Genomic DNA, 24,746 nt, shown 5'->3' on the forward strand with positions numbered 1-24,746 from the left:
CAAAGGTTGCAATTAGGATTAATTGGGATGTGATGGCTAATGAGGAAGGCTTGGGTAGGTAGGGCTAGGTTAAGGACTCTCCAAAGGGTAAGGGAATGACAAGGAATGTGACCTTTAAACCAAACTAGGGGGGACCCAGGGTGCAGGGGTAGAGGGGAGTCTCAGGAGGTGGTGAAGAGCTTGGTGGAGGTAGGAAGCCGAATGGTGGTGTCATAGGAGATGCCAGCATTAAGGGAAGGGAGAGAGTTCCACACTTGTGTGAGTCTAGGGTGGGGGGAGGGGGACCATGAACCATTAGTGATGAAGGTAAAGAGAGGGGTGAGCTTGGGAATGCGGGTATCATAGATAGAGCGAGGGCCAAGGAGGGTAAAAAGAATGTCCAATGGATGCCACGGGTTAAGCCAAAAAGAGGTGGAGGATCCAGAAGAGATTTGGGTTGAAATGGCAGGAAGGGCCCGGGGACCAAGAAGGACGAGTTGGAGGGGATGGGAGCAGTCCAGATAGAATCAGATTTTAGCAAGTGAGAGTATACCCAAGAAACCAAAATGGCATTATGTCTGGAAGCAATTTTTAAGATGAGTTTCCGGAGACAGGCAAGATTGATATCGGTGATATGCCGAATGCCCAAGCCCCCTTCAGATTTGGGATGCGAAACTAAAATCCACCTGATGGGATGGAGGAAACGGGTGGATTCTTGGCCTTTCCAGAGGAAGGCACAACAAAGGGACTCCATGGCCCCGATTGTGGCTTTAAGAATGGAGAAGAGTCCACACCAGTAGAGGTAGGAGGTCTGAAGAACAGAGCGGATGAGCACTACTCGACTAGCAAAGGAGAGGAGCTTGCCTTTCCAGAGTTGAAGTTTTTTCCTAATATGGTCAAGCATGGGAGAGCAATGATGACGAGTGAGGCGGCCAGGGATAAGAGGGAGGCCAAGGTAGGTGACAAGGAAGGAACCCGGCCTAAAACCAGTGAGGAGGAGCAAAGAGGAACGGACTGAGTCGAAAATTCCAGAAAGAAACAGGGAAGATTTATCCAAGTTGAACCAGAGACCTGAGAGGGACTCGAAGGAGGAGAGGGCATCAAAAATGGAAGAGATTGAGGAATGGTCAGCTTTAGCAAAGATCATGAGATCATCCACGAAAGCAAGATGAGTGAACTTCAGGGATTTGCATTTAGGGATGGGGGAGATGAGGAGTTGGTCAGTTTTGGGTTGATGATTGATGTTATGCATGTGCTTTTACTATTTCACTACAATACATAAGTTTTTTGTAGGATTCTACTAGGAGTCCAATTAGAGTTTGTATAGGAGTTAAATTAGAGTTTGTATTCATGTCAAATTCTATTCCTTGTAATAGTCTACTTTCCACTTAATTATAAATAGAGGGCTTGAGATCATGGATCAATAAGCCATTCCACAACAATTACAACATGGCATCAGAGCCTAAGTTCGATTGATCTTCTTCAATTCTTTTTTTCCTTCCGTAAAAACCATCACAGGAATTTTCTGCAACTGTAATACCATCGTAGAGTTCTTTCTTCTACAACAATTGCAGACTTTTATCTACAACCATCGCAGGTTTTTTTCTGCAACTATCGCAGAAATTCAAATTCAGAAATTTTCTGCACCTATCAATTCTTTAGTTTTGGACAGAAATCTGCCACTGCAAGAACAAGAAAAAGGAGGAAAAGGAGGGAAAGAAGAAGAGAAGAGGAACCCTCCTGATACCACCGCTGCTACAGCTGCTGCTATCGTCAAGAACCCTGCTGCTTCCACCGCTGCTACTGGTGCTGCTATCATCGCTGCTACTGGTGCTGCTCCCATCGCTGCTTCCGCCATCGACCAAAGAAACAAAAAGAAAAAAAAAGAAAGAGAAAGTCCTTCGATCTGCTTCTAGCTTCAAGGGACTGTGAGTTGTTTTCTAGTGAGACCGCAATTTGCTTTCACCATCGATCCATCACCTCTGCCATCACCATCATCGTCCCAAGTACACCATCCCTTTTCTGATCATCATCGCCTCTGCAATTTTCTACCTTTCTCTATGATTTGTGATTTGTTAGGGACAATGATGAAATCCCTTTAAGCCCATCGCCTCACTAAACCAGACCAGTCCTTTGGCCGAACCAGATTTTTCTTTTTTTCAAATTCCCAAACCAAATTTAGACCATATTTTGGTTCTCTTTGACTGAACCATATTATTATTATTTTTCTTCTTCTAATATACTATTCTGTTTAGAGAGAGAGAGAGAGAGAGAGAGAGAGAGAGAGAGAGAGAAAAAAAAAAAGAGGAAAAAGGTAGATCTGTTTGAGTTGTTTGACTATTGCATTCTGCGACATTTCTGTTACTTCGAAAGGGTGAAGACTGAAGAACTGCAGATAATTTTGTCAACATGACAACTATTGATGATACTTCTACTCCCATTGGCTCCAAACATTACCACACTCTTCATCCTCTTTCGGTAAGATTTGATGGGATAAATTATTTGATTTGGTCTCGATCTGCTTACTCGACTATTGCTGGAAGAGGACTTGTTGGACACATTACGGGCACCACTATCAAACCTACTACCACAGGCGTTTCACAGGATAAATGGATCTCGAATGACTCTCTTATTACGTCATTTCTCTTGAATTCTATGACTCCAAATATTGCCCGTGGATATCTTTTACTTGATAGTTGATACTGCTGCCCAAATCTGGAAGGCTACTACTGAAACATATGGAAAGTTGGGGAATGATGCACAGGTTTATGAGCTACGAAAGAAGCTTCATGAGACTACCCAAAAGGAACTGACTGTGGCCCACTATTATGCTGAGTTGCGATCTCTTTGGCAAGAGTTGGATCATTATGGGGATTATCACCCCCACTAATCTAGATGATGTGGCGACGTATAAGAAGCACATTGATAAGATTCAAGTATATGACTTCTTGGCAGGTTTGAACGTGGAGTACGATCAGATCAGAGTGCAAGTCTTAAGTCGTTCTCCCTTTCCTACACTATAACAGCCTTATGCTCTTGTTCAGTGTGAGGAAAATCATCGATTAGCCATGCTTCATACTCCTATTATGGAGAAATCAGCTTTACAGTCTGTTCGCACTAAATCTGATCCGGCTAAGGAGATTGTCAAGTGTGAGCACAGTCACAAACCATATCATACCAAGGCAAATTGTTGGAAACTGCATGGGAAGCCTGCTGATTTTGAGCAAAAACGAGCACAAAGAAAGGGAAAACCAAAGACTAATCTTTCTGAGACAGTTTCCACCACACCCTCTACAGACTTTGGTTTTTCACAGGAGGAGTTCGCTACTTTGCGATGTATTCTGCAGGCTTCTACTGCCGGTACAGCCTCGACCACTGCTTCCTTTCCTACCCATACCAACTCCTACCTTGCTACTTCAGGTAAAACTATTACAAGCTTTCAAGCTTCTTCAGTTTCTACTCCTTGGATCATTGATACAGGCGCCACAGATCATATGACAGGTTTACCCTCTTCTTTCTTACAATATTCTCCAACTTCTGGAAAGGATAAAGTTCGAATTCCTGATGGCTCATATTCTTCCATTGCTGGAAAAGGGACCATTCAGCATTCTCCATCACTTTCTTTGTCTAAAGTTTTACATGTTCCCTCTTTCTCTACTAACTTGCTTTCTATCAGTAGTCTTACACATGACTTGAATTGTAAAGTGACTTTTTTCCCATCTTACTGTGTCTTCCAGGATCTGGTCACGGGGAAGGAGATTGGACGTGGTAAACTAGACAATGGACTTTATTTGCTCGAGCCGATTGGAGAATTTGCTTCTGCTTTGACTACATCTTCTAATCCGATCCATTCGGTAATATTAGACCTTCATCAGTGGCACCTTAGGCTAGGTCACCCCCTCTAGGAACTCTTAAGAAAATATTCCCTGATTTGGTTTCTTCTTGTAATGAGAATAATTTTTTTTGTGAAGCCTGCATTTTTGCAAAACAAACTCGTTCTACGTATTTACCTTCTCTTCATAATAGAAAACCTATTCCTTTTATGCTAATTCATACTGATGTGTGGGGTCCCTGCTGACGTGTGTCTATTACTGGCCATAGGTACTTTGTTACTTTTATTGACTGTCACTCTCGTTCTACATGCATTTATCATTTAAAACAAAAAAATTAGGTTTTCCGATGTTTCCGTGACTTCCATAATATGATTAAAACTCAGTTCAATGCCACTATGAAGATCCTTTGCAGTGACAATGGCACAAAGTATATTGATGGTGAATTTCAAAGATATCTCTCTGACTCTGGCATAATACATCAGACCAGTTGCGTTGATACGGCTGCCCAAAATGGGGTTGCCGAAAGGAAGAATCGGCATCTCTTAGAGATAGCCGGTTCCATTATGATGTCCATGACCAATATTGGAGTGATACTATTCTCACTGCTTCTTACCTTATGAATAGGATGCCCAGTAGGATACTTGGTTTTAAATGTCCTAATGAGATTCTTCAAGGAGCCTCTTCTTTTGTTATTCCCCCAAAGGTTTTTGGATGTGTGTGTTATGCCAGAATCACAGCCCACCAGAGTAAGCTGGCTCCCCGCGGCCTACGTTGCATATTTTTGGGGTATTCTGCTACTCAGAAAGGGAACAAATGTTATCATCCTCCCTCCAGGAAAACCATTATATCCATGGATGTACTTTTTCATGAGTTTTGCCCGTACTATACACCTCTCCAGGGGGAGAGTCCTAGAGGAGAGGTGTTCTTTCCGACTCTAGATCTTCCTATCACACACTAACACAACTTAAGAGTCCCAGAAGAGTTTCCTGACCAGGGGGAGACTTTGACCAGTATACCTGAGGACTCTAATCCTCCCCCTTCGATTTCTGAACCATGTGAAGAACCTAGCCAGGGGGAGACCACTCCTGTGAGACACACTGTTGGGGTCTTTCAAAACCAGATTGACCAGAATAAGGAGGTGCAGACTTATCAGAGGAAGAAATACAACCGGCTAAAGCAGGTGGAGAAAGGTGATACGTTACCACTTCAGCCTCTCCGCTCCGGAATCAGATTCTACTGAGGTATCTTCTTCTGATCTTCCTATTGCTGTTAAAAAAGGGGTCAGATCTTGTACTCAACATCCCATAGCTAAATATGTTTCTTATAACTCTGTCTGACTCCTACCGTGCTTTTATATCCTCTCTGTCATCGTAATCTGTTCCTAAAAGTTGGCAAGAAGCCTATGCTGATAAGAGATGGAAGGAAGCTATGGTAGAGGAAATGCAGGCAATGAAGAAAAATGACACTTGGGAGTCGGTTACACTTCCTCTAGGAAAAAAACCAGTGGGCTGCAAATGGGTATTTGTGGTTAAACAAAATATGGATGGATCAGTCAACAAGTTGAAAGCTAGACTAGTTGCAAAGGGGTTTACACAGACCTATGAGATTGATTATCAGGAAACCTTTGCCCCTGTTGCGAAACTAAATATTGTCAGAGTTCTGTTGTCTGTAGCTGTGAACAAACACTGGAACTTGCACCAACTAGACGTAAAGAATGCCTTCTTATATGGGGAGTTAGCAGAAGAGGTCTATAAGGAAATATCACATGGTTTCTCCGATGACAATATTGCAGGGGAAGTCTATCGGTTGAAGAGGTCAATTTATGGGTTAAAACAGTCTCCTAAATGCTGGTTTGGACGCCTTCTGAAGGCAATGACTTCTACTGGGTACAAGCAAAGCAATGCTGATCATACACTATTTGTCAAGAGTCAGGTACTAACATCACATTTCTCATTGTTTATGTAGACGATATTGTCATCACAGGGAATGATGGTGAAGAAATTCAAAAGTTGAAAGACTTTCATGGCAGAGAGTTTGAAATTAAAGATCTAAGGAAGTTACAGTATTTCTTAGGGATTGAGGTGGCTCGATCAAAGAAAGGTATATTCCTATCCCAAAGAAAGTATCTCCTAGATCTATTATCAGAAGTGGGAATGTTATGGTGTAAAGCAGTTGATACCCCTATTGAAGCTGGAGCTAAACTTAAAGAAAAAGAGGGAGAACCAGTGGACAAATGAAGATACCAAAGGCTGGTAGGGAAGCTTATTTACTTGTCTCACACCAGGCCAAACATCACTTATGTTGTAGGGATAGTGAGCCAATTCATGCATGATCCATATTTAGCTCATATGAAGGTTGTTACCAGAATACTACAGTATTTAAAGGGAACTCCTGGAAAATGAACACTTTTGTCACCCACCGATAATCTAAAAGTAGAAGCATACACTGATGCAGATTGGGCTGGATCTCCAGACAGGAAGTCAATTTCAGGTTACTGTACCTTTGTTGGAGGTAATCTAGTTACTTGGAGAAGTAAGAAACAGAATGTGGTAGCTTTATCTAGTACCAAAGCTGAATATAGAGCTATGATTCGTGGAGTTTGTGAGCTACTATGGTTGAAAGGCTTGCTGCAAGATATTGGAGTCCAAGTTCCAAACCCTATAATGTTATATTGTGACAACAATGCTGCTATTAGTATTGCTAATAATCCGGTGCAACATGATCGAACTAAGCACATTGAAATTGACAGGTTTTTTGTCAAAAGAAAGTTGGAACAAGGGCTTATCTGCATGCCTTTTGTAAGATCTGGAGACCAAGTAGCAGATGTTTTCACTAAGGGTTTGAAAGAAAGAGATTTCCTTCCTATTATAGGCAAATTAGGCATGACTAATATCTATGCCTCAACATGAGGGGGAGTGTAGGATTTAACTAGGAGTCCAATTAGAGTTTGTATAGGAGTTAAATTAGAGTTTGTATTCATGTAAAATTTTATTCCTTGTAATAGTCTACTTTCCACTTAATTATAAATAGAGGGCTTGAGATCATGGATCAATAAACCATTCCACAACAATTACAACACTTTTGCCATGAGGCAAGACAACACTAAGATATTTTACTTCATTATCTAGCGTAGAGATCCATTTCAGCTTTTGCTTATGCACTCTTGATCTATGGAAACACATTTACTGCCAATATACATAATAAAAGATCTAGAAATTTTGACTTGAGGGATCAAACCTGAAAGATAGCATATTTCTGACTTTTGGAGCACTTGGCATTTTCATAAATAAGGAATTAGTAAAGAAAGTGATGCGACGGCGTGCTTCCAAATTCATAGGCACATTTATAGCAGATTCCTTAACAGTCAAAAGCAAATGAAGCCTAACAACCTGCAAACAAAAATACAGAAATGCATAACAAGAAGGTAGTTGACCATGGTGAACACAAAATATATGGAAAAACAGGGGACCCACATTGGATTGGACTTCATGGGGTCAAAAGTTCCTGAAAAGGACTAAAAGAAATAAAAAGATACCATGTGATGCAATTCCATAGAGGGTTCCACAGATAGCTTCCTTGGGGGCCTGAACAAGATAAAATAGCTTCCCATGCAGATAAATGAAAATTTACCTTCTCCATCGAGGATCTATCATGTATTAGCTTAAGGTTTATCGTTCCAAATTTTTGTGCTTTGCCGTCATTATCCTCTGTCTTTCCATATGCTCTTTCCATGATTCTAGAAAACGAAGGGAAGAAAAAACAACATGATATATGAGTTATCAAGACAAATCCGGCAGTGACAAAGTAATGATAAGTAGAATCTTACTTATGCCCATTAACCATAACATCCTCCATAATGATCTCCATAATATCTTGAAGGACATTGATTATTTGGGTTTTACATGACTCAACATCTTCTGGAGCAGTTTTCTGTCAATATGAGATATTAAGAATGAATCCAATCAAAACAGAACTTCCTCTGTATTGAAAAAACTATTTTCTAAGGGACTTGAAATAGAATGCTACCAAAAGATTTAGAAGTCTCTCCAGCTTAGAGCTGAGATTAGGTAGTTCACTTATCCTGAATTCACTCAAGAATTTATTCTCACTTATGCTACAATCCAGTTCGTCACATATGTGTTGAAAAACTCTGTTCATAAGGAAGAATATCAAAAACCATAAATCGTTAATTAGGATAAGAAAATTCAGCAAAGATATCTTACTTATAACTAAACCATATTTACATAGGAAAGAACTTTTTTCTCACCTTTTATCATCTTCATTATCCAAAATGTCATTTATTATATGTTTGAGTGTGTCATAGCATTCAATCACAGCAGAGAGCATGTAATCATCACTTTTAATCTTCTTAAATAAATCATTGTCCGACTTCTTTTTGAAATCTTTTGCCATGTCCAATGCTATGGGTATCTAGTTAAAACAAGTGGATGATCATGCACAGTAAATATCTCAAAATATCAATGAACATAAGAAACCTTGCATATTACGTACTTTACTGGCCAGAAGAAAAGGTGGCCACTGGACAACGGGTGCATCACTAAAAGAATATGGAACAAGAAGCAGGTCCCTCTCCCTGTACATTATAAAGCCAATAAGAAGTAATAACTTAAAACCCGAGTCATTAAAATTTAAAATACATGAAGCAAAAGAAGTTTCAACCTATTACTGATCAAGTCCTCTTCGCGCAAAGAAATGATGAACTCATTCCACACCTGGGAGAACTTCGCAATATTCTGTCTTTCCAACTCATCCTGATAATACACAGTGTACCATCTCAGCAAAAAGAAGGCTTAATCATTGGATGGCTAAGAATAAAGGGATGGGGTTTTTTCACAAATTGGCCAGAAAAAAACCAAGCCATGTCTGGATCCTCAAGATCCCAGCCTTGGACAGATTCTTAGTAGTTGTTCCTTGTCCAGACCCATGTGGACCATCATATTCTATTCAGTGGAAACTAAATGTGGATCAGATCCAGGTTGGATAGGAACTATTGTGCTTCATGTTTATCCATCTAAATAAAACTAATACATACATACCCAAATTTTCCAGGATTCATCCATCCTTATCCGACTAGGATTATAGTACGCAAAGTGGATTTTGAACTGGATCTGGCTTTGAGATCAAACCTCGCTAAATTATTATGTAGATTTGACTGGATGACTAATTTTGGTCCAATTCTTCTAATTACTCAATCCTGATGGTACTCAAGTTTTGGGTCCCCAGCCCCAACCAAGTTTATGTTTTGCTTGGTTGCCATTAGAGATTTCCAATTCACACCAATTACCAACTCATCTTCTTTCCCTGTTTCCTGTTTTTTTCTCCTCATTCCTAATTCAACTATGCTGCTTTTTTCTGAAGCTGACTAATCATGAAGAAATATCAAACCTGTTTGTGGTTCAGGCTGGAAATGGTATAGACCAACATATCCCTAGTTCCCTACTCCTAAATTGCATTACCAAATAAAAAGATTCTTTTTCTGTGTGATTAAATAATTAAAAACCAAAGACCCAAGGGGGGTAAGAAGGAGGTGGAAACAGGTCAAGAGGTCCTATTAGGCAACAAGAGGGAGGGTCAAGGCTCCAAGCAACAACAATGTGTCTGTTACTAGGGGAGTTACACTAGGGTTTATGGGAAGGGAAAGAATCCTAGATCAGACATTGTACAAGATAGCTTTCCAGATCATGTCTAGAGACCAGAAGTTAGAAGTCCATCTTTTCAGGTTCCTGTCTGTTGGATTCTATTAGGAGTCTAATAAGAGTTTGTAAAGGAGTTAAATTAGAGTTTGCATTCATGTAAAATTCTATTCCTTGTAATAGTCTACTTTCCACTTAATTATAAATAGAGGGCTTGAGATCATGGATCAATAAGCCATTCTACCAATTTCGTGTTTCTCAACATGGCATCAGAGCCTAAGTTCGATTGATCTTCTTCAATTCTTTTTTTCCTTCTGCAAAACCCATCGCAGATTTTTCGCAGATTTTCTCTTCCTTCTGCTACCGTAAAACCCATCGCAGTTGCAAAATTTTCTGCAACCATCGCAGGAATTTTCTGCAGCTGTAATACCATCGAAGAGCTTTCTTCTGCAACAATTGCAAAACTTTTTCTACAACCATCACAGGATATTTCTGCAACTATCGCAAACATTCAAATTCCTCTTTTTTTCTGCAACTATCGCAGAAATTCAAATTCAGAAATTTTCTGCACCTATCGATTCTTCAGTTTTGGACAGAAATCTGCCACTGCAAGAACAAGAAAAAGGAGGAAAAGAAGAAAAGAAGAGGAACCCTGCTGATACCACCACTACTACAGCTGCTGCTATCGTCACGAACCATCTGGTGTTGCTATCGTCGCTGCTACTGGTGCTGCTCTCATTGCTGCTTCCTGCGCCATTGAGAGAAGAACAGAAGAAAGAAATCTTGCGCCATCGAGAGAAGAACAGAAGAACGAAAGCAAGCAGTGAGTTTTTTACCTAAATCTAAAACCGATGCTTGAGGGGTTTAATTGGTAAATTTGAATTCTTCTAGGGACATAATTGTAATTATACCGTTTTTGGACCTATTTATAAGTTTTCAAAGACTTATTTGCAAATTTACATAGTTTCAGGGACTTAATTGTAAATTCGAATTTGTTAGGGACGTATTTGTCATTTTTCAAAAAAAAAAAAAGTAGATCTGTTTGGGTTGTTTGGCTATTGCATTCTGCGACATTTCAGTTACTTCGAAAGGGTGAAGACTGAAGAACTGCAGATATTTTTGTCAACATGACAACTATTGATGGTACAGCTTTGACCACTGCTTCCTCTACTACCCATACCAACACCTACCTTGCTACTTCAGGTAAAACCTTTACAAGCTTTCAAGCTTCTTTAGTTTCTACTCATTGGATCATTGATACAGGAGCTACAGATCATATGACAGGTTTATCCTCCTCTTTCTTACAATATTCTCCAACTTCTGGAAAGGATAAAGTTCGAATTGCTGATGGCTCCTATTCTTCCATTGCTAGAAAAGGGACCATTCAACATTCTCCATCACTTTCTTTGTCTAAAGTTTTACATGTTCCCTCTTTCTCTACTAACTTGCTCTCTATCAGTAGTCTTACACATGACTTGAATTGTAAAGTGACTTTTTTCCCATCTTATTGTGTCTTCCAGGATTTGGTCACGGGGAAAGAGATTGGACGTGGTAAACTAGACAATGGACTTTATTTGCTCGAGCCGATTGGAGAATCTACGTCTGCTTTGACTACATCTTCTAATCCGGTCCATTTGGTAATATCAGACCTTCATCAGTGGCATCGTAGGCTAGGTCACCCCCCCTTTAGGAACTCTTAAGAAAGTATTTCCTGATTTGGTTTCTTCTTATAATGAAAATAATTTTTTTTGTGAAGCCTGCATTTTTGCAAAACAGACTCGTTCTACTTATTTACCTTCTCTCCATAATAGAAAACCTATTCCTTTTATGCTAATTCATACTGATGTGTGGGGTCCCTGCCGACGTGTGTCTATTACTGGCCATACGTACTCTGTTACTTTTATTGATTGTCACTCTCGTTCTACATGCATTTATCTTTTAAAACAAAAAAATGAGGTTTTCCGATGTTTCCGTGACTTCCATAATATGATTAAAACTCAGTTCAATGCCACTGTGAAGATCCTTCGCAGTGACAATGGCACAGAGTATATTGATGGTGAATTTCAAAGATATCTCTCTGACTCTGGCATAATACATCAGACCAGTTGCGTTGATACGGCTGCCCAAAATGGGGTCGCCGAAAGGAAGAATCGGCATCTCTTAGAGATAGCCGGTTCCATTATGATTGCTATGAATGTCCCTGACCAATACTGGAGTGATGCTATTCTCACTGCTTCTTACCTTATGAATAGAATGCCCAGTAGGATACTTGGTTTTAAATGTCCTAATGAGATTCTTCAGTGAGCCTCTTCTTTTGTTATTCCCCCAAAGGTTTTTGGATGTGTGTGTTATGCCAGAATCACAGCCCACCAGAGTAAGCTGGCTCCCCACGGCCTACGTTGCATATTTTTAGGGTATTCTGCTACTCAGAAAGGGTACAAATGTTATCATCCTCCTTCCAGGAAAACCATTGTATCCATGGATGTAATTTTTAATGAGTCTTGCCCTTACTATACACCTCTCCAGGGGGCTAGTCCTAGAGGAGAGGTGTTCTTTCCGACTCTAGATCTTCCTATCACACACTAACACAACTTAAGAGTCCCAGAAGAGTTTCCTGACCAGGGGGAAACTTCGGCCAGTATACCTGAGGACTCTAATCCTCCCCCTTCGATTTCCGAACCATGTGAAGAACCTAGCTGTGGGGAGACCACTCCTGTGAGACACACTGTTGGGGTCTTTCAAAACCAGATTGATCAGAATAAGGAGGTGCAGACTTATCAGAGGAAGAAATACAACCGGCTAAAGCAGGTGGAGAAAGGTGATACATTACCACTTCAGTCTCCTGCTCCAAAATCAGATTCTACTGAGGTATCTTCTTCCAATCTTCCTATTGCTGTTAGAAAAGGGGTCAGATCTTGTACTCAACATCCCATAGCTAAATATGTTTCTTATAACTCTTTGTTTGACTCCTACCGTGCTTTTATATCCTCTCTGTCATCTGTATCTGTTCCTAAAAGTTGGCAAGAAGCCTATGCTGATAAGAGATGGAAGGAAGCTATGGTAGAGGAAATGCAGGCAATGAAGAAAAATGACACTTGGGAGCTGATTACACTTCCTCTAGGAAAAAAACCAGTGGGCTGCAAATGGGTGTTTGTGGTTAAACAAAATATGGATGGATCAGTCAACAAGTTGAAAGCTAGACTAGTTGCAAAGGGGTTTACCCAGACCTATGAGATTGATTATCAGGAAACCTTTGCCCCTGTTGCGAAACTAAATACTGTCAGAGTTCTGTTGTCTGTAGCTGTGAACAAACACGGGAACTTGCACCAACTAGAAGTAAAGAATGCCTTCTTACATGGGGAGTTAGCAGAAGAGGTCTATATGGAAATCCCACATGGTTTTTTATGACAATACTGCAGGGAAAGTCTGTCGGTTGAAGAGGTTAATATATGGGTTAAAACAGTCTCCTAGATGCTGGTTTGGACGCCTTCTGAAAACAATGACTTCTACTGGGTACAAGCAAAGCAATGCTGATCATACACTATTTGTCAAGAGTCAGGTACTAACATCACACTTCTCATTGTTTATGTAGACGATATTGTCATCACAGGGAATGATGGTGAAGAAATTCAAAAGCTGAAAGACTTTCTTGGCAGAGAATTTGAAATTAAAGATCTAGGGAAGTTACAGTATTTCTTAGGGATTGAGGTGGCTCGATCAAATAAAGGTATATTCTTATCCCAAAGAAAGTATATCCTAGATCTATTATCAGAAGTGGGAATGTTGGGGTGTAAAGCAGTTGATACCCCTATTGAAGCTGGAGCTAAACTTAAAGAAAAAGAGGGAGAACCAGTGGACAAAGGAAGATACCAAAGGCTGGTAGGGAAGCTTATTTACTTGTCCCACACCAGGCCAAACATTGCTTATGTTGTAGGGATAGTGAGCCAATTCATGCATGATCCATATTTAGCTCATATGAAGGTTGTTACCAGAATACTACAGTATTTAAAGGGAACTCCTGGAAAATGAACACTTTTGTCACCCACCGATAATCTAAAAGTAGAAGCATACACTGATGCAGATTGGGCTGGATCTCCAGACAGGAAGTCGATTTCAGGTTACTGTACCTTTGTTGGAGGTAATCTAGTTACTTGGAGAAGTAAGAAACAGAATGTGGTAGCTTTATCTAGTACCGAAGCTGAATATAGAGCTATGGTTCGTGGAGTTTGTGAGCTACTATGGTTGAAAGGCTTGCTGCAAGATATTGGAGTCCAAGTTCCAAACCCTATGATGTTATATTGTGACAAGTCTGCTATTAGTATTGCTAATAATCCAGTGCAACATGATCGAACTAAGCACATTGAAATTGACAGGTTTTTTGTCAAAGGAAAGTTGGAACAAGGGCTTATCTGCATGCCTTTTGTAAGATCTGGAGACCAAGTAGCAAATGCTTTCACTAAGGGTTTGAAAGAAAGAGATTTCCTTCCTATTGTAGGCAAGTTGGGCATGACTAATATATATGCCTCAACTTGAGGGGGAGTGTTGGATTCTATTAGGAGTCTAATAAGAGTTTGTATAGGAGTTAAATTAGAGTTTGCATTCATGTAAAATTCTATTCCTTGTAATAGTCTACTTTCCACTTAATTATAAATAGAGGGCTTGAGATCATGGATCAATAAGCCATTCTACCAATTTCGTGTTTCTCCACACTGTTCATCCAGAATGAGAGAACAAAAACCAGCTTCCTATGGTGTCACAGACAGAAAAACCAGAGAAGTACAAAGCTAGCTAGCACCATTCTTTGTTGAAAGGGGAAAGACACGTCTTCTATAGGGCCAAATGGCACCAAGCCTTTTGGACCAAATAGAAGAGGTGTTAGACAGCCTCATAACCATCCAACAGGGGGATCATGGAGTGGTGGACAGGACATGGTGGCAAAGAAGAGAGGATTAAATGGGGGAGGCAATGGTAGACGTTTCTCCAGGTGGTGAAGGAATGGTAGAGGCCTTTGAACTAGACCAGCTTGTGCCAAGGTTCAAGAGAGAGCAAAGTCTAATAAAAGTCCCAAGGTGATGAATTGGAAGAGGTACCATTCAAGGATAGGGGCCACACAAGATTGTTGAAGGCTATAGGAGGGGAGGGAAACATTGGTGAGAGGGATGAGGAGAGACCAATGGTCATAAGAGATGAAAGAAGAGACAGAGACATTCTTAGGGATTTTAGAGCAATATATAGCATAGTTGTCAAGGCGTCGCTTAATCGTCGCCTCGGCGTCCGGGTGCCTTCGGAGCGCCTCAAATCGGCGTCGCCTTATTTTTAGGCAATAAGGCGACCGCCTTAGGGTATGAGGCGTCATCTTAGGCGCCTCGGACACCTTATACCTTAAGGCGTCCGCTTTTTTTCCTTTTTTAAATCACATGAAAGATGCCAAATTGAAGGCATATATTGAATTACTTATTAGATTCCGATTGTAAAGTATCTATTGTTTGAACCTATATGCATATTTATAATGACACTATATGCGATCAAAATAAAAAAATAAAAACAAACAAAATCGAAAGAGAATAAGTTCTTGACTCTAGTCTCACACTCTCACTCTCACTCTAATCCTAATCTCTTTCTCTTTTCCTCTCTTCTTCTCTTCGATTCCCGCGATGACACTCCGGCAAGCAGTGGCCAGCGACAGGCGACCTCTTCTCTTGGTCTTCCTGCGACTTTTTATTTAGGACCTACTATGTGTGGTTTGTAGTATGTTGGATGACTTGAGGTAGGCTAATATTAGATTTTTTTTATTATATAAGATATGATAAATTTATAATGGATTAGAGTGAATGAGATGTACACTAAAAATTTCACTTAAAACGCCTCAACCGCCTTAAAAGCGCCTCGGAGGGCGCCTCATCGACTCATCGACTCATCACCTCAACTAGCCTAAACCACTTTGTATCGCCTCGTCGCCGTGACAACTATGATATATAGTATGGACACCCAACAAGTTAAATAGGATACCAAAGGGTGCCAGGAGTTAAGCCAGAAAGAGATAGTCCAACCATTAGCAATGGGAGAGGACATAGCATTGAGGGCTACAAGCTGAGGTAGAAGGAATTTCCTCCAAACACAAGAAGAATCAGGAGGGGTGGAACAGTCCAAAAGGAGTCGGATTTGAGGACATCAGAGCTAACCCAATTGACCCAGATGGTGTCGTGTTTAATGGCTATTTTATATAGAAGCATGAGAACGCCAGCAACATTGAAATCAGGGATGCGGCATATGCTAGTGCCTGCCTCCTTTAGGGAGACAAATAGAAGCTCAACTGATTTGGTGAAGGAATTTGGGGCGTTTCTTTGCCTTTCCAGAAGAAGCCACAGAAAAAGGATTACATCGCTTGGATCTCAAACTTGGCCATTGCATAGATACCACACCAGCAAATGTAGGACAACAGGACAGAATTTGATTAGAAAAAGTCTACTAGCAATCTAGCATAGGAAATGAGCTTTATCTTTTCGAGGCTCAAGTCTTTTCCTAATGAGGTCCAACATCGGGATGCAGTGGCGAGCAGTGAATCAAGCATGGGAATTAATCTTAACAAAGTGAATTGTGAAATTGATATGTTACTTTCAGCCTAGAGCTGATTTATAACTATGCATATACTGAGCAGTAAGATATATAAAGATGTATAATGACATACTCCAACATTTTTTATCTCAATTAAAATCACTTACCTTGGGTTTCTCTCCGACATCCTCATTTAGTGGTGGCACAAGACGTTTAGTGAAAGCTTGTGGCACAGAGTCAAATCTGGAGCGCAACATCCCAAGGGTCCGAATCTGAAGTAAAGCCAAAAAACCTTTCAAAATATCAACTTGATACCTTATTGTCAAAATCTATCATCCTCAAATCCACTGAAGAAAAACTAAATTTCTTTCAATTGCAAAACCCTTTATCAGTGACCTAGGGATATTACAAAACAATAAGTAAAAAGAGATTCCACAACATGACTCCTAATGGTAACAAAGTGGGGTGCTAGTTTCCACTAACCTCACCCAAATGGCTGAAGGCTCCACGGATACCACCAAATATGGTGGAGAAAATAGCATACCATATCTGTGCATCCATGAAATAGACCTACATGCCAGCAACATAAAGTGCAGATTGAACAATTAGAATCTAAACATGATTAAAATGTCATTTACCAAGCTTTTTGTGGATCTTCTTACCAAAACAATTGGTGCCCATATGGAAATAACAACACCAATATTATACTTTACTGCATCAATTAAAATACATTAGGAAAGAACAATACCACTCTAAAAAAGTGAGACATTCTTAGTAATAAACACAATTTTACCATGAGGAAAAAACTCAGGCCACACAATAGCACCAACTTCCAACCGCATGATCAGCTTTGTTGGTTCAATTAAAGGCAATATCTGTTTGCAAGAAGTGTACCATTAGAACTTAAAAGTTTAACAGTAACTTCGCAACTTCTAAAACTGGAACAAAAAATTTTCTGTAACTTTCGAAAGATGATTTGTTGTTTACACAACAAAGAATTGTTTTCTTTAACTTTTATACAGGTTAAAAATGTATACATCCACAACAACGGCAGAAAAAATGTGTCCTTGCCAGACTCTCAGAGTATATGTGACCAATGCCGTTGGGAGGGCCCTAGGGGCCTACTTGATGCCTTGGGAACTATGAGTGATATTTAACTTCCACTTTTCAGAATCGTAAGAATGATGAGCTTTACCTTCCTTTCTTTCTTTTCTTTTCTTCTTTTCTTTTTTTTTTTTTTTTTTTTTGGGGTAGAGGGGGTAGGGAGGGTAAATAAATTACCTCAACATAGTAGCTGAATGCCAACTTGCTGATTAACAAAAGAATCCAAAACAGTGTGTATCTGACCAAATGAAATATTATACTGTCAGTTAAACAAATGGCATTATGTTTTACTAAAATCCCAAAACTTGTCTCTTTTCTTACTTGAGAAGGGAGAACAAGTCCTCATGCAGGCCCCTACCCACATACAGTTTTGGCTGCAACAAGACAAGGTATAGGTAAGAAAAATACAATCCAAAAAGAGGAAGAGAGACAGGAAAGGAACACTTGTTAAACAACAGAGAGACTTGCCTGTGCCCACCACATAACAAATACAATAATGCGGAAATTTGAACGCTCCATTGATCTCCGAAAAGGTGGAAGGATGAAAAGTAGTGCTGCTAATACATTGGGCATCATAAAAATTACAACCGCAAAGTTAAAGAATGGCTCGCTTTTCCAATTATCAATCCAGTCACTGAAAAATCTGATAAGTCCTGTTGGATTCTCCACAGAGCTGGAATAGCCTATGGCGAGGACTACTACCCATACAGCTGCAACTACAAATTTCAAGAGGTATCGAACAATTTGAGTTTTTTTCAAGCTCCCCCAAGCTCTACAACTAAGAATAATATCCAGCATAGCTGCATGATAAAGAACATATGAAGGATAAGAAAACAGAAGATGTCAAAGAAGCTATGATCCAACAGAAGATGCTGGTTCTATGCCACAACGATTTTGGAAACAAATAAAGAGATGGATGGAGCCACAAAATATACACATACAAGCTCAAGACTATAAAGTTAGACATGTGTAAACAATGCATTCCTGCTTTAAATAAAATATCAAATGGAACACAAAGGATGTCAAAAAAGCTACAATCCAGCAAAAGATGTTGGTTTTATGCCACAACATTAGAAACAGCTAAAGAGACGTCCAGAAGCACGAAATATACAGACATGAGCTCAAGACTATAAAGTACATTAGTGATTAGACATGTGGACAACATATTCCTGCTTTAACATAGGATGTCAAAGAACAAAAGATATTGGTTTTATGCCACAACATTAGAAACAGCTAAAGAGACGCCCGGAAGCACGAAATATACAGGCATGAGCTCAACTATAGAGTACATAAGTGACTAGACATATGTGAACAATGTATTCCTGCTTTAGCTAAAATATCAAAAGAAAATTAGAAATATTTAAGAGGTCACAGAAGATTCAGATACCACACCTTGCAAGAAATTGAGTAAAGAATAGGTTATGAAAATGCTCATAACTTTTCTGAATACATCTGCATCAAACAAAGATAGGAGTGATCCTCCAGGATTCCATGCAATTATTAACATAGCCTGAAGACAAAATGGAAGTACAGCCATAGTTGTATTAGGTAAAAATGCAACATTAGATACCAATTTAACTGAAATATGTAATAGAACATACCTGGAAAGCCAGAATGAAGAATACCCATAGTCGGTCAAAACTTCTGTATAGATGCCAGAAGGAACGAACTTCTACAAAGTTTGTCTTCGGCTTTCTCTTTCCAGCAGTGACATTGTTAGGTTGCTGCATAAATGAACATGAACAGGATTAATCATGTTAGGTTGCTGCACAAATGAACAAAACAGGATTAGTAAAGTCCATCTTAGCAAGCACAAACAATTTCCATGGTCAAAGAGAAAGTTACACCTCAACCTAAAATAATAAGAATGAACGGACTCTCTCCCATCCCAAATCTGAAGGCGGTCTTGGCTTCCACCGAATACGGGATTTCAACTATGCATGCCTATTAGAACTCATTTGGAAATTTTCCATCAAGCATAACTTTATTTGGGTCAATTGGGTCTACTTCCACTTGTTGTGAGATGATTCCATCTGGACTGCCTCCCCCACCCCAACCCCAAAAACCTTTCTTGGGTCTAGAGGGAGCTCCTTCTCCTCAGTGCCCTAGCCCTCCCTTCCATCACCACCCATGTCACTAATGGGGCTTCTACTTTCTTCTGGCTTGACTATTGGCACTCCTTGGGCATCCTATACAACGACTTAGGACCCTTTCCTAGGCTATGCCACTCGCATTCCCAAACTCATCCTTCTCTCAGACTTCATCTCTGACAACTCCTAGCCCCCCCCCCTCCCCATTTCCCTCAAGTCTCACTCATGTTTGGTCCTTCCTCCCCCACCCCCCACCCCCCGCCAACCCTTTTGACTGTGACCACATGGTTCCCCTCCCCCACCAGTTCCTACTCTCCATCCTCTATGCGGAACCTTATTCGCTCCCCCTCCCCCATTGTTACCTGGCACCCTTTGATTTGGTTCAGCGGCCATATCTCTTGCCATGTTTTTTCTACTTGAGAGCCCTTAATCATCGCCTTCCCACCTAGTCCTTCCTTTCCCACCGGCACCTTAATTTTAACCCTAATTGCAACCTTTGTTAGTAGTTAGTACAGCTCGAAAGACATAGAACACCTCTTTTTACTTTGCCCCTTCTCTTGCTCTTTATGCACAAAAGCCATTATCACCATTTGGCCCCACTCCAAGCATCCCCTACGCTTTTCTCAGGATCAGGTCTGGTTTTGAGACTTTTTGCAAGCTCTTCTGTTTGTGATACGGTAGGAAATTGGTGTTTAATGCTTTGATCTCTCATCTTTAGTGGGAACAGAATAATAGAAGATGGACTTCCAACTCTAGATCTCTCAACTTGATTTGGAAAGCCATCTGCTTGGTTGTCTCTTAGAGATTACAATCTGAACCCACTCCCTGGTTTGGATACCCCAAGGAATAGAACTATTGTTGTCTCCTGGGGTCTTGGCTCTTCCTCATTGTCAAGCAGTAGATTGTAATTCTTTCCCACTCCCTTTTTCTTCTCTCTCCCCCTTCCTTTTGTACGTTATCTTTCCCCCTTTTGGGGTTTTGGTTAATGGTTAATTCTTTATCCAAAAAACAGAATGAATGAGAGAAAGTTTGTACAACTGATCTGTCGGATTCCGTCGTAGAATCACAAACCATCCAAACATTCCACTAATAATGATAAGAAGTATGGAATTCAGTTCCTAGTACATCCTTCTGAAATCACAAAGGATTGGATATTTGGATCAAGGGCTAACAACTTCGATGAGCACTGTATAACTCCTGGGATAGTTCATAAATAAAAGACAATTATTCTTTCCAAGTGAAGAACATTTAGATAATCAAACAACTCCTTGACAATATCAATGTGGGTCACCAGACCAACAATCTGGTTGTTCATACGAGTACAGTAGCTACCCAAGAATGGGTGCATCAATGGCATCCCAAGTAGCATCAGTACAGGCTCAATGGTCCTGCCGAACACAACCTGTCAAGACCAGCCAAACAATCTTCTTCCATTGCTGAAAGTTGGTGATTCCTTCAAGCTTCTTCTCAGTAATACAATTACATGAAAAGGATATAACCTGACTCATAACACCTTTTGGAGGATTAGTCATTTTACAAAAAATGAGGGAGACATATCACACAAATGAAAGACTCTAGGAGATATTTAAAACCCTAAAAAGGTTATTTCAGCATGAAAACTAACAAAAAATCAAACTAGAAAAAACTCTGAAGAGCTTGATCTTGATCTGAAAATATTGAAGTACCTTTGCTCCAGCCTCTAGTCCAATTACAATCACTTTTCAACAAAAATAAAGCCCAAAAAGTGAAGGAAAGACAGTTTCAAGACCTTCCTTCAATAAGAGTCGATCTCAAACCCTGACAAAGACATTGATTCAATCAACTCCTACTTTTACACCATAAACTTAATAGTGATGTAACCCCCAAATTGAGAGCCAGTGCTCAGGATCACTCAATTGAATCAGCAGTACAATTAGGCTTCCTTAAAACCCTGTGGATATGGTATGGGGCTGTATGGACTGGTTTTAGGGCTTAGGAGAGGGAAGAACAGGGTTCAACTGGGTTAGGATGGCTGGATTTATTGAAGTTCAAACTTAAACCTTGCTGTACCTTGAAATTCAGGATTGAACTCCAGGTCGCATGTTTAAAATTTAGGATTTCTCGGGTTTTGAGAATTAGGGCAGCAAACAAAATAGGATTCAGACTAGGTTTGGTTTGTCCGATTGGGCTGAAATTGAGGGGGAAGGCCACTAGGGTTGAGAGGATGAGGTTCCTAAAGTTTGGACAGATCCAATCTGACCTTGAATTTTAGGTCTTCAGAGAAGTTCAAAAATTCGAGAAAAAACAAGAAAAACAAATTAAGAAGGATGTGGGGATTAGGGTTTAGGGGTAGAAGAAAGGATTTAGTCTTTCTAGGGTTTGGGGGGGTGGGCAGGACTAAGGATAGGATCGAAAGCTAGGGGAGGAGGGGGAAGAGGTTTCTAAAAGGATCAGCATGTAGGAGCAGGGAGGGGTGACCTAGGGTTAGGAATTGGGGTACTGCTGCTGCAAGAGAGGAAGAAGAGGGGGAAAGGGAATGGTGTGGATCCTGGGGCTGGAATAGATGATAGGGAATGCAGAATGGAGGATTAGAAGAACTAAGGCTGGGGGAGAAGGAGAGGTGCTGCCGCAAGCTAGGGGAGGGGAAAAGAAGGGCTGCAATGGGAAGAGAAGAAAGAAGGGAAGGGGCAGGGGTGGAGTGCTTGAACACTTGTGGGAGAGAGTACTTGAATAACTGCAGAAAACAACACCACCAACAGCCACCGGCCTCCTCCTAGGAAACCCACTACTCCAATCAATTCTCCTTCAAACAAGTTTATTCAATTACTCATCAGAGCTGTCTTCCTTAAAAGTAAAGGGCTATATTTGTAGCCTTACATAAAGGGTTCATACTAGGACTCAAAATTGGAAAGAAATTCAAACCAGGACTTCTACTTGGACACAAATTGGAAAGCAAAACAAACAAGGATTCCTTCTTTGTTTTGGTTTCAAAGTTGAGTCCCAGTCATTCAATGTAGGCTATAAATACAGCCTTACACATGTAACCAATGACAGTTTTGATGATAAATCAAATTGATTCAAGGGTAGATATTGAGTGGAGTTATGGGTTTCCAAAGGGGAACCCTGTAGCAGCCTAGTTTGTTATCCTTTGGTGTCATGCAATTATTCTTCTTCAAGCCCTCAACTGGTAAGCGAAGCATCCCCCATCATTCCCCCTCTCTTGTCCCCCATCACACCTAGTCTAAAACCTTTCCCCCATCCCTACTACATTCCCTCCTTCCCCAAACCCTAATACCCATATCTTCTAATCAACTCTCCTAACCCTACTTTTCTATTTATGAGTAAATAATATATTAAACTGAAAGAACAAAGAAGAAACAAAGAATGATACGAGGGGGGGGTACCAGCCAGTAAATGGGGGGCTGGAAAGTGGAGTTAAGACCCCAAGAGACAACAATGAGCATGTTCCTTGGGGTGTCAACAACCGGGGGGTGGGGAATAGAGAGGAGTCTAGCAGAAACATCAAATTGGATGGCATTCCAAATCATATCTAGAGAGCGGGATTTGGAAGTTCATTGCCTAAGATTGCACTGCCACCAAAGATGGTGAACCGTGGCACTAAAGACAAGCTTACCGATCCGATTAAAAATAGAGGTGCCAAAGAAGTTCCTCAAAACTCAAGACCAGTCCCGATCAAAACCAAAGGAACGTCGGGAGCGGGGCCATATGGATGCAAGGGCTTTTCTCCAAATGGAACTAGAGAAAGGCAGGAAAAGAATAGGTGCTCAAGATCTTCCAAACCATTCCAACAAAGGATACAATTGGGGTAAGCTGGGATATGGCGACTAATAAGAAGGGCTAAGTTAAGGGTTCTCCATAATGTAAGGGAGTGGCAGGGAATATGGCCTTTAAACCAAACCAAGGAAGGTCCAGGGGGCAAGGGGAAATGGGATGGGAGAAAGTTCCAAGCTGAGGACGTGGTAAAGGATTTGGTAGGGGAGGGGAGCCAAACAAGGAGGTCTGAGGGGGAAGATAGGATAGAGGGGAGAGAGTTCCAGACTTGTGTGAGACTGTGATAAGGGAGGGGGCCCCATGATCCATTTGATGATAAAAGTGGATAGGGGGTAGCTTTGGGGATGTGGGTATCATAGGCTACACGGGGGCCAAGGAGAGAGAAGAGGATGCCCATCAGATGCCACAGATCAAGCTAGAAAGATGTAGAAGATCCAGAAGAAATCTAGGTAGAGATGGCACGGAAAGCGCAAGGCCTAAGCAAGAGAAGCTTCTTCCAGGTCCAGGAAGAATTGGAAGGGGTGGGGACCGTCCAAAAGGAATTGGATTTAAGGAGAGATGAATGGACCCAGTTAACCAATATAGAATCTTGTTTGGAAACAATTTTCCATACGAGTTTAAGAAGGCAAGCAGAATTGACCTCTTGGATGCGGCAAATACCAAAGCCTCCTTCATAATTTGGTCGACAGATATTGGACCAATTTATGGGGCGACAGAAACACGAGGAATCCTGGCCCTTCCAAAGGAAGGCACAAAAGATGGATTCCATGGCCGAGGTGATAGACTTGGGGATAGGAAAAATATCACACTAGTAGAGGTAAGAGGATTGGAGGACCAAATGGATAAGTTCCACTCTACCTGCAAAAAATAGAAGCTTGCTTTTCCAAAGGTGGAGATTCTTACGAACGTGGTCAAGCATAGGGGAGCAATGGTGGTGGGAAAGCCTACCAAGGATGAGAGGGAGGCCTAGATAGACTACCGGGAATGATCCAGGCTTGAAACCCGAGAGATGCAATAGGTTAGAGCGTAGAGGATCAGAGACTCAAGAGAGAAAGAGAGTGGATCTATTGAGATTGACCTTAAGACCAAAGAGAGACTCAAAAAGGGTGAGAGCCGAAAGAATGGAGGAGAAGAAGTGTGATTAGCTTTTGAGAAAATCATAAGATCATCAACAAAAGCAAGATGATTGAGCTTCAGGGATTTACACTTAGGGATGGGAGAGAACAAGAGCTTATTGGCTTTGGATTGGAGAATGCGAGAGAGGACCTCTAGAGCTAGGGAAAAGAGGGCAACCTTGGCATCATGCCAATGCAGGAAGGGAAGAATCCAACGGGGGATCCATTAGTGATAATGGAGAAATAGGGGGAGGAGATACAAATCTCGATCCCCTAACCCTACTTAACCCATCAAAACCTTAAAATTTAATACCTTTTTCTCCCCCTAAACCCTAGTTCTATTTTATTTTTCTTGAATTTTCATGAATTTTCGGACTTTTCTAGATACCCAAAATTCAAGGTCAAATATATGTCAATATAATCGTTAGATCTGTCCCAAACTTTAGGAACCTCATCCACCCAACCCCAGTGACCTTCCCTCTCAATTTCAGCCCCATCAAACCACCCAAACCCTAGCTAAACCCTAGTTTCTTTGGTTCCCTAAATTCCCAAACCCTATTTTAAAAGCCTAACTCCATGCTGCCCTAGATTTCTAAACCCTAACCTTATAACTCTTTGACCGAACCCTATATACCTACCATTCCA

At 40.8% G+C, this 24,746-nt stretch overlaps 1 protein-coding gene across 1 annotated transcript in view; it reads right to left on the reverse strand.

Annotated features, from left to right (window-relative positions):
- LOC149026056 (callose synthase 7-like) overlaps window positions 1–24,746 on the reverse strand; it is a 62,969-nt gene that overhangs the window by 16,237 nt on the left and 21,986 nt on the right. The window contains exons 13-28 of the mRNA XM_089146289.1: window positions 18,727–18,849; window positions 18,518–18,635; window positions 17,594–17,925; window positions 17,447–17,499; window positions 17,303–17,363; window positions 16,815–16,896; window positions 16,684–16,733; window positions 16,505–16,591; window positions 16,189–16,293; window positions 8,493–8,584; window positions 8,325–8,406; window positions 8,080–8,243; window positions 7,839–7,962; window positions 7,639–7,742; window positions 7,443–7,548; window positions 7,050–7,201 (exon numbers count right to left, since the gene is read on the reverse strand). Of these exons, the coding sequence (XP_089002415.1) occupies window positions 7,050–7,201; window positions 7,443–7,548; window positions 7,639–7,742; window positions 7,839–7,962; window positions 8,080–8,243; window positions 8,325–8,406; window positions 8,493–8,584; window positions 16,189–16,293; window positions 16,505–16,591; window positions 16,684–16,733; window positions 16,815–16,896; window positions 17,303–17,363; window positions 17,447–17,499; window positions 17,594–17,925; window positions 18,518–18,635; window positions 18,727–18,849 (1,835 nt within the window). The remainder of the gene's footprint in view (window positions 1–7,049; window positions 7,202–7,442; window positions 7,549–7,638; window positions 7,743–7,838; window positions 7,963–8,079; window positions 8,244–8,324; window positions 8,407–8,492; window positions 8,585–16,188; window positions 16,294–16,504; window positions 16,592–16,683; window positions 16,734–16,814; window positions 16,897–17,302; window positions 17,364–17,446; window positions 17,500–17,593; window positions 17,926–18,517; window positions 18,636–18,726; window positions 18,850–24,746) is intronic.

Source organism: Hakea prostrata, chromosome 2 (assembly GCF_041222555.1).
Source record: "Hakea prostrata isolate BN-2017 chromosome 2, UWA_Hpros_2, whole genome shotgun sequence".
NCBI classification, from domain to species: Eukaryota; Viridiplantae; Streptophyta; class Magnoliopsida; order Proteales; family Proteaceae; genus Hakea; species Hakea prostrata.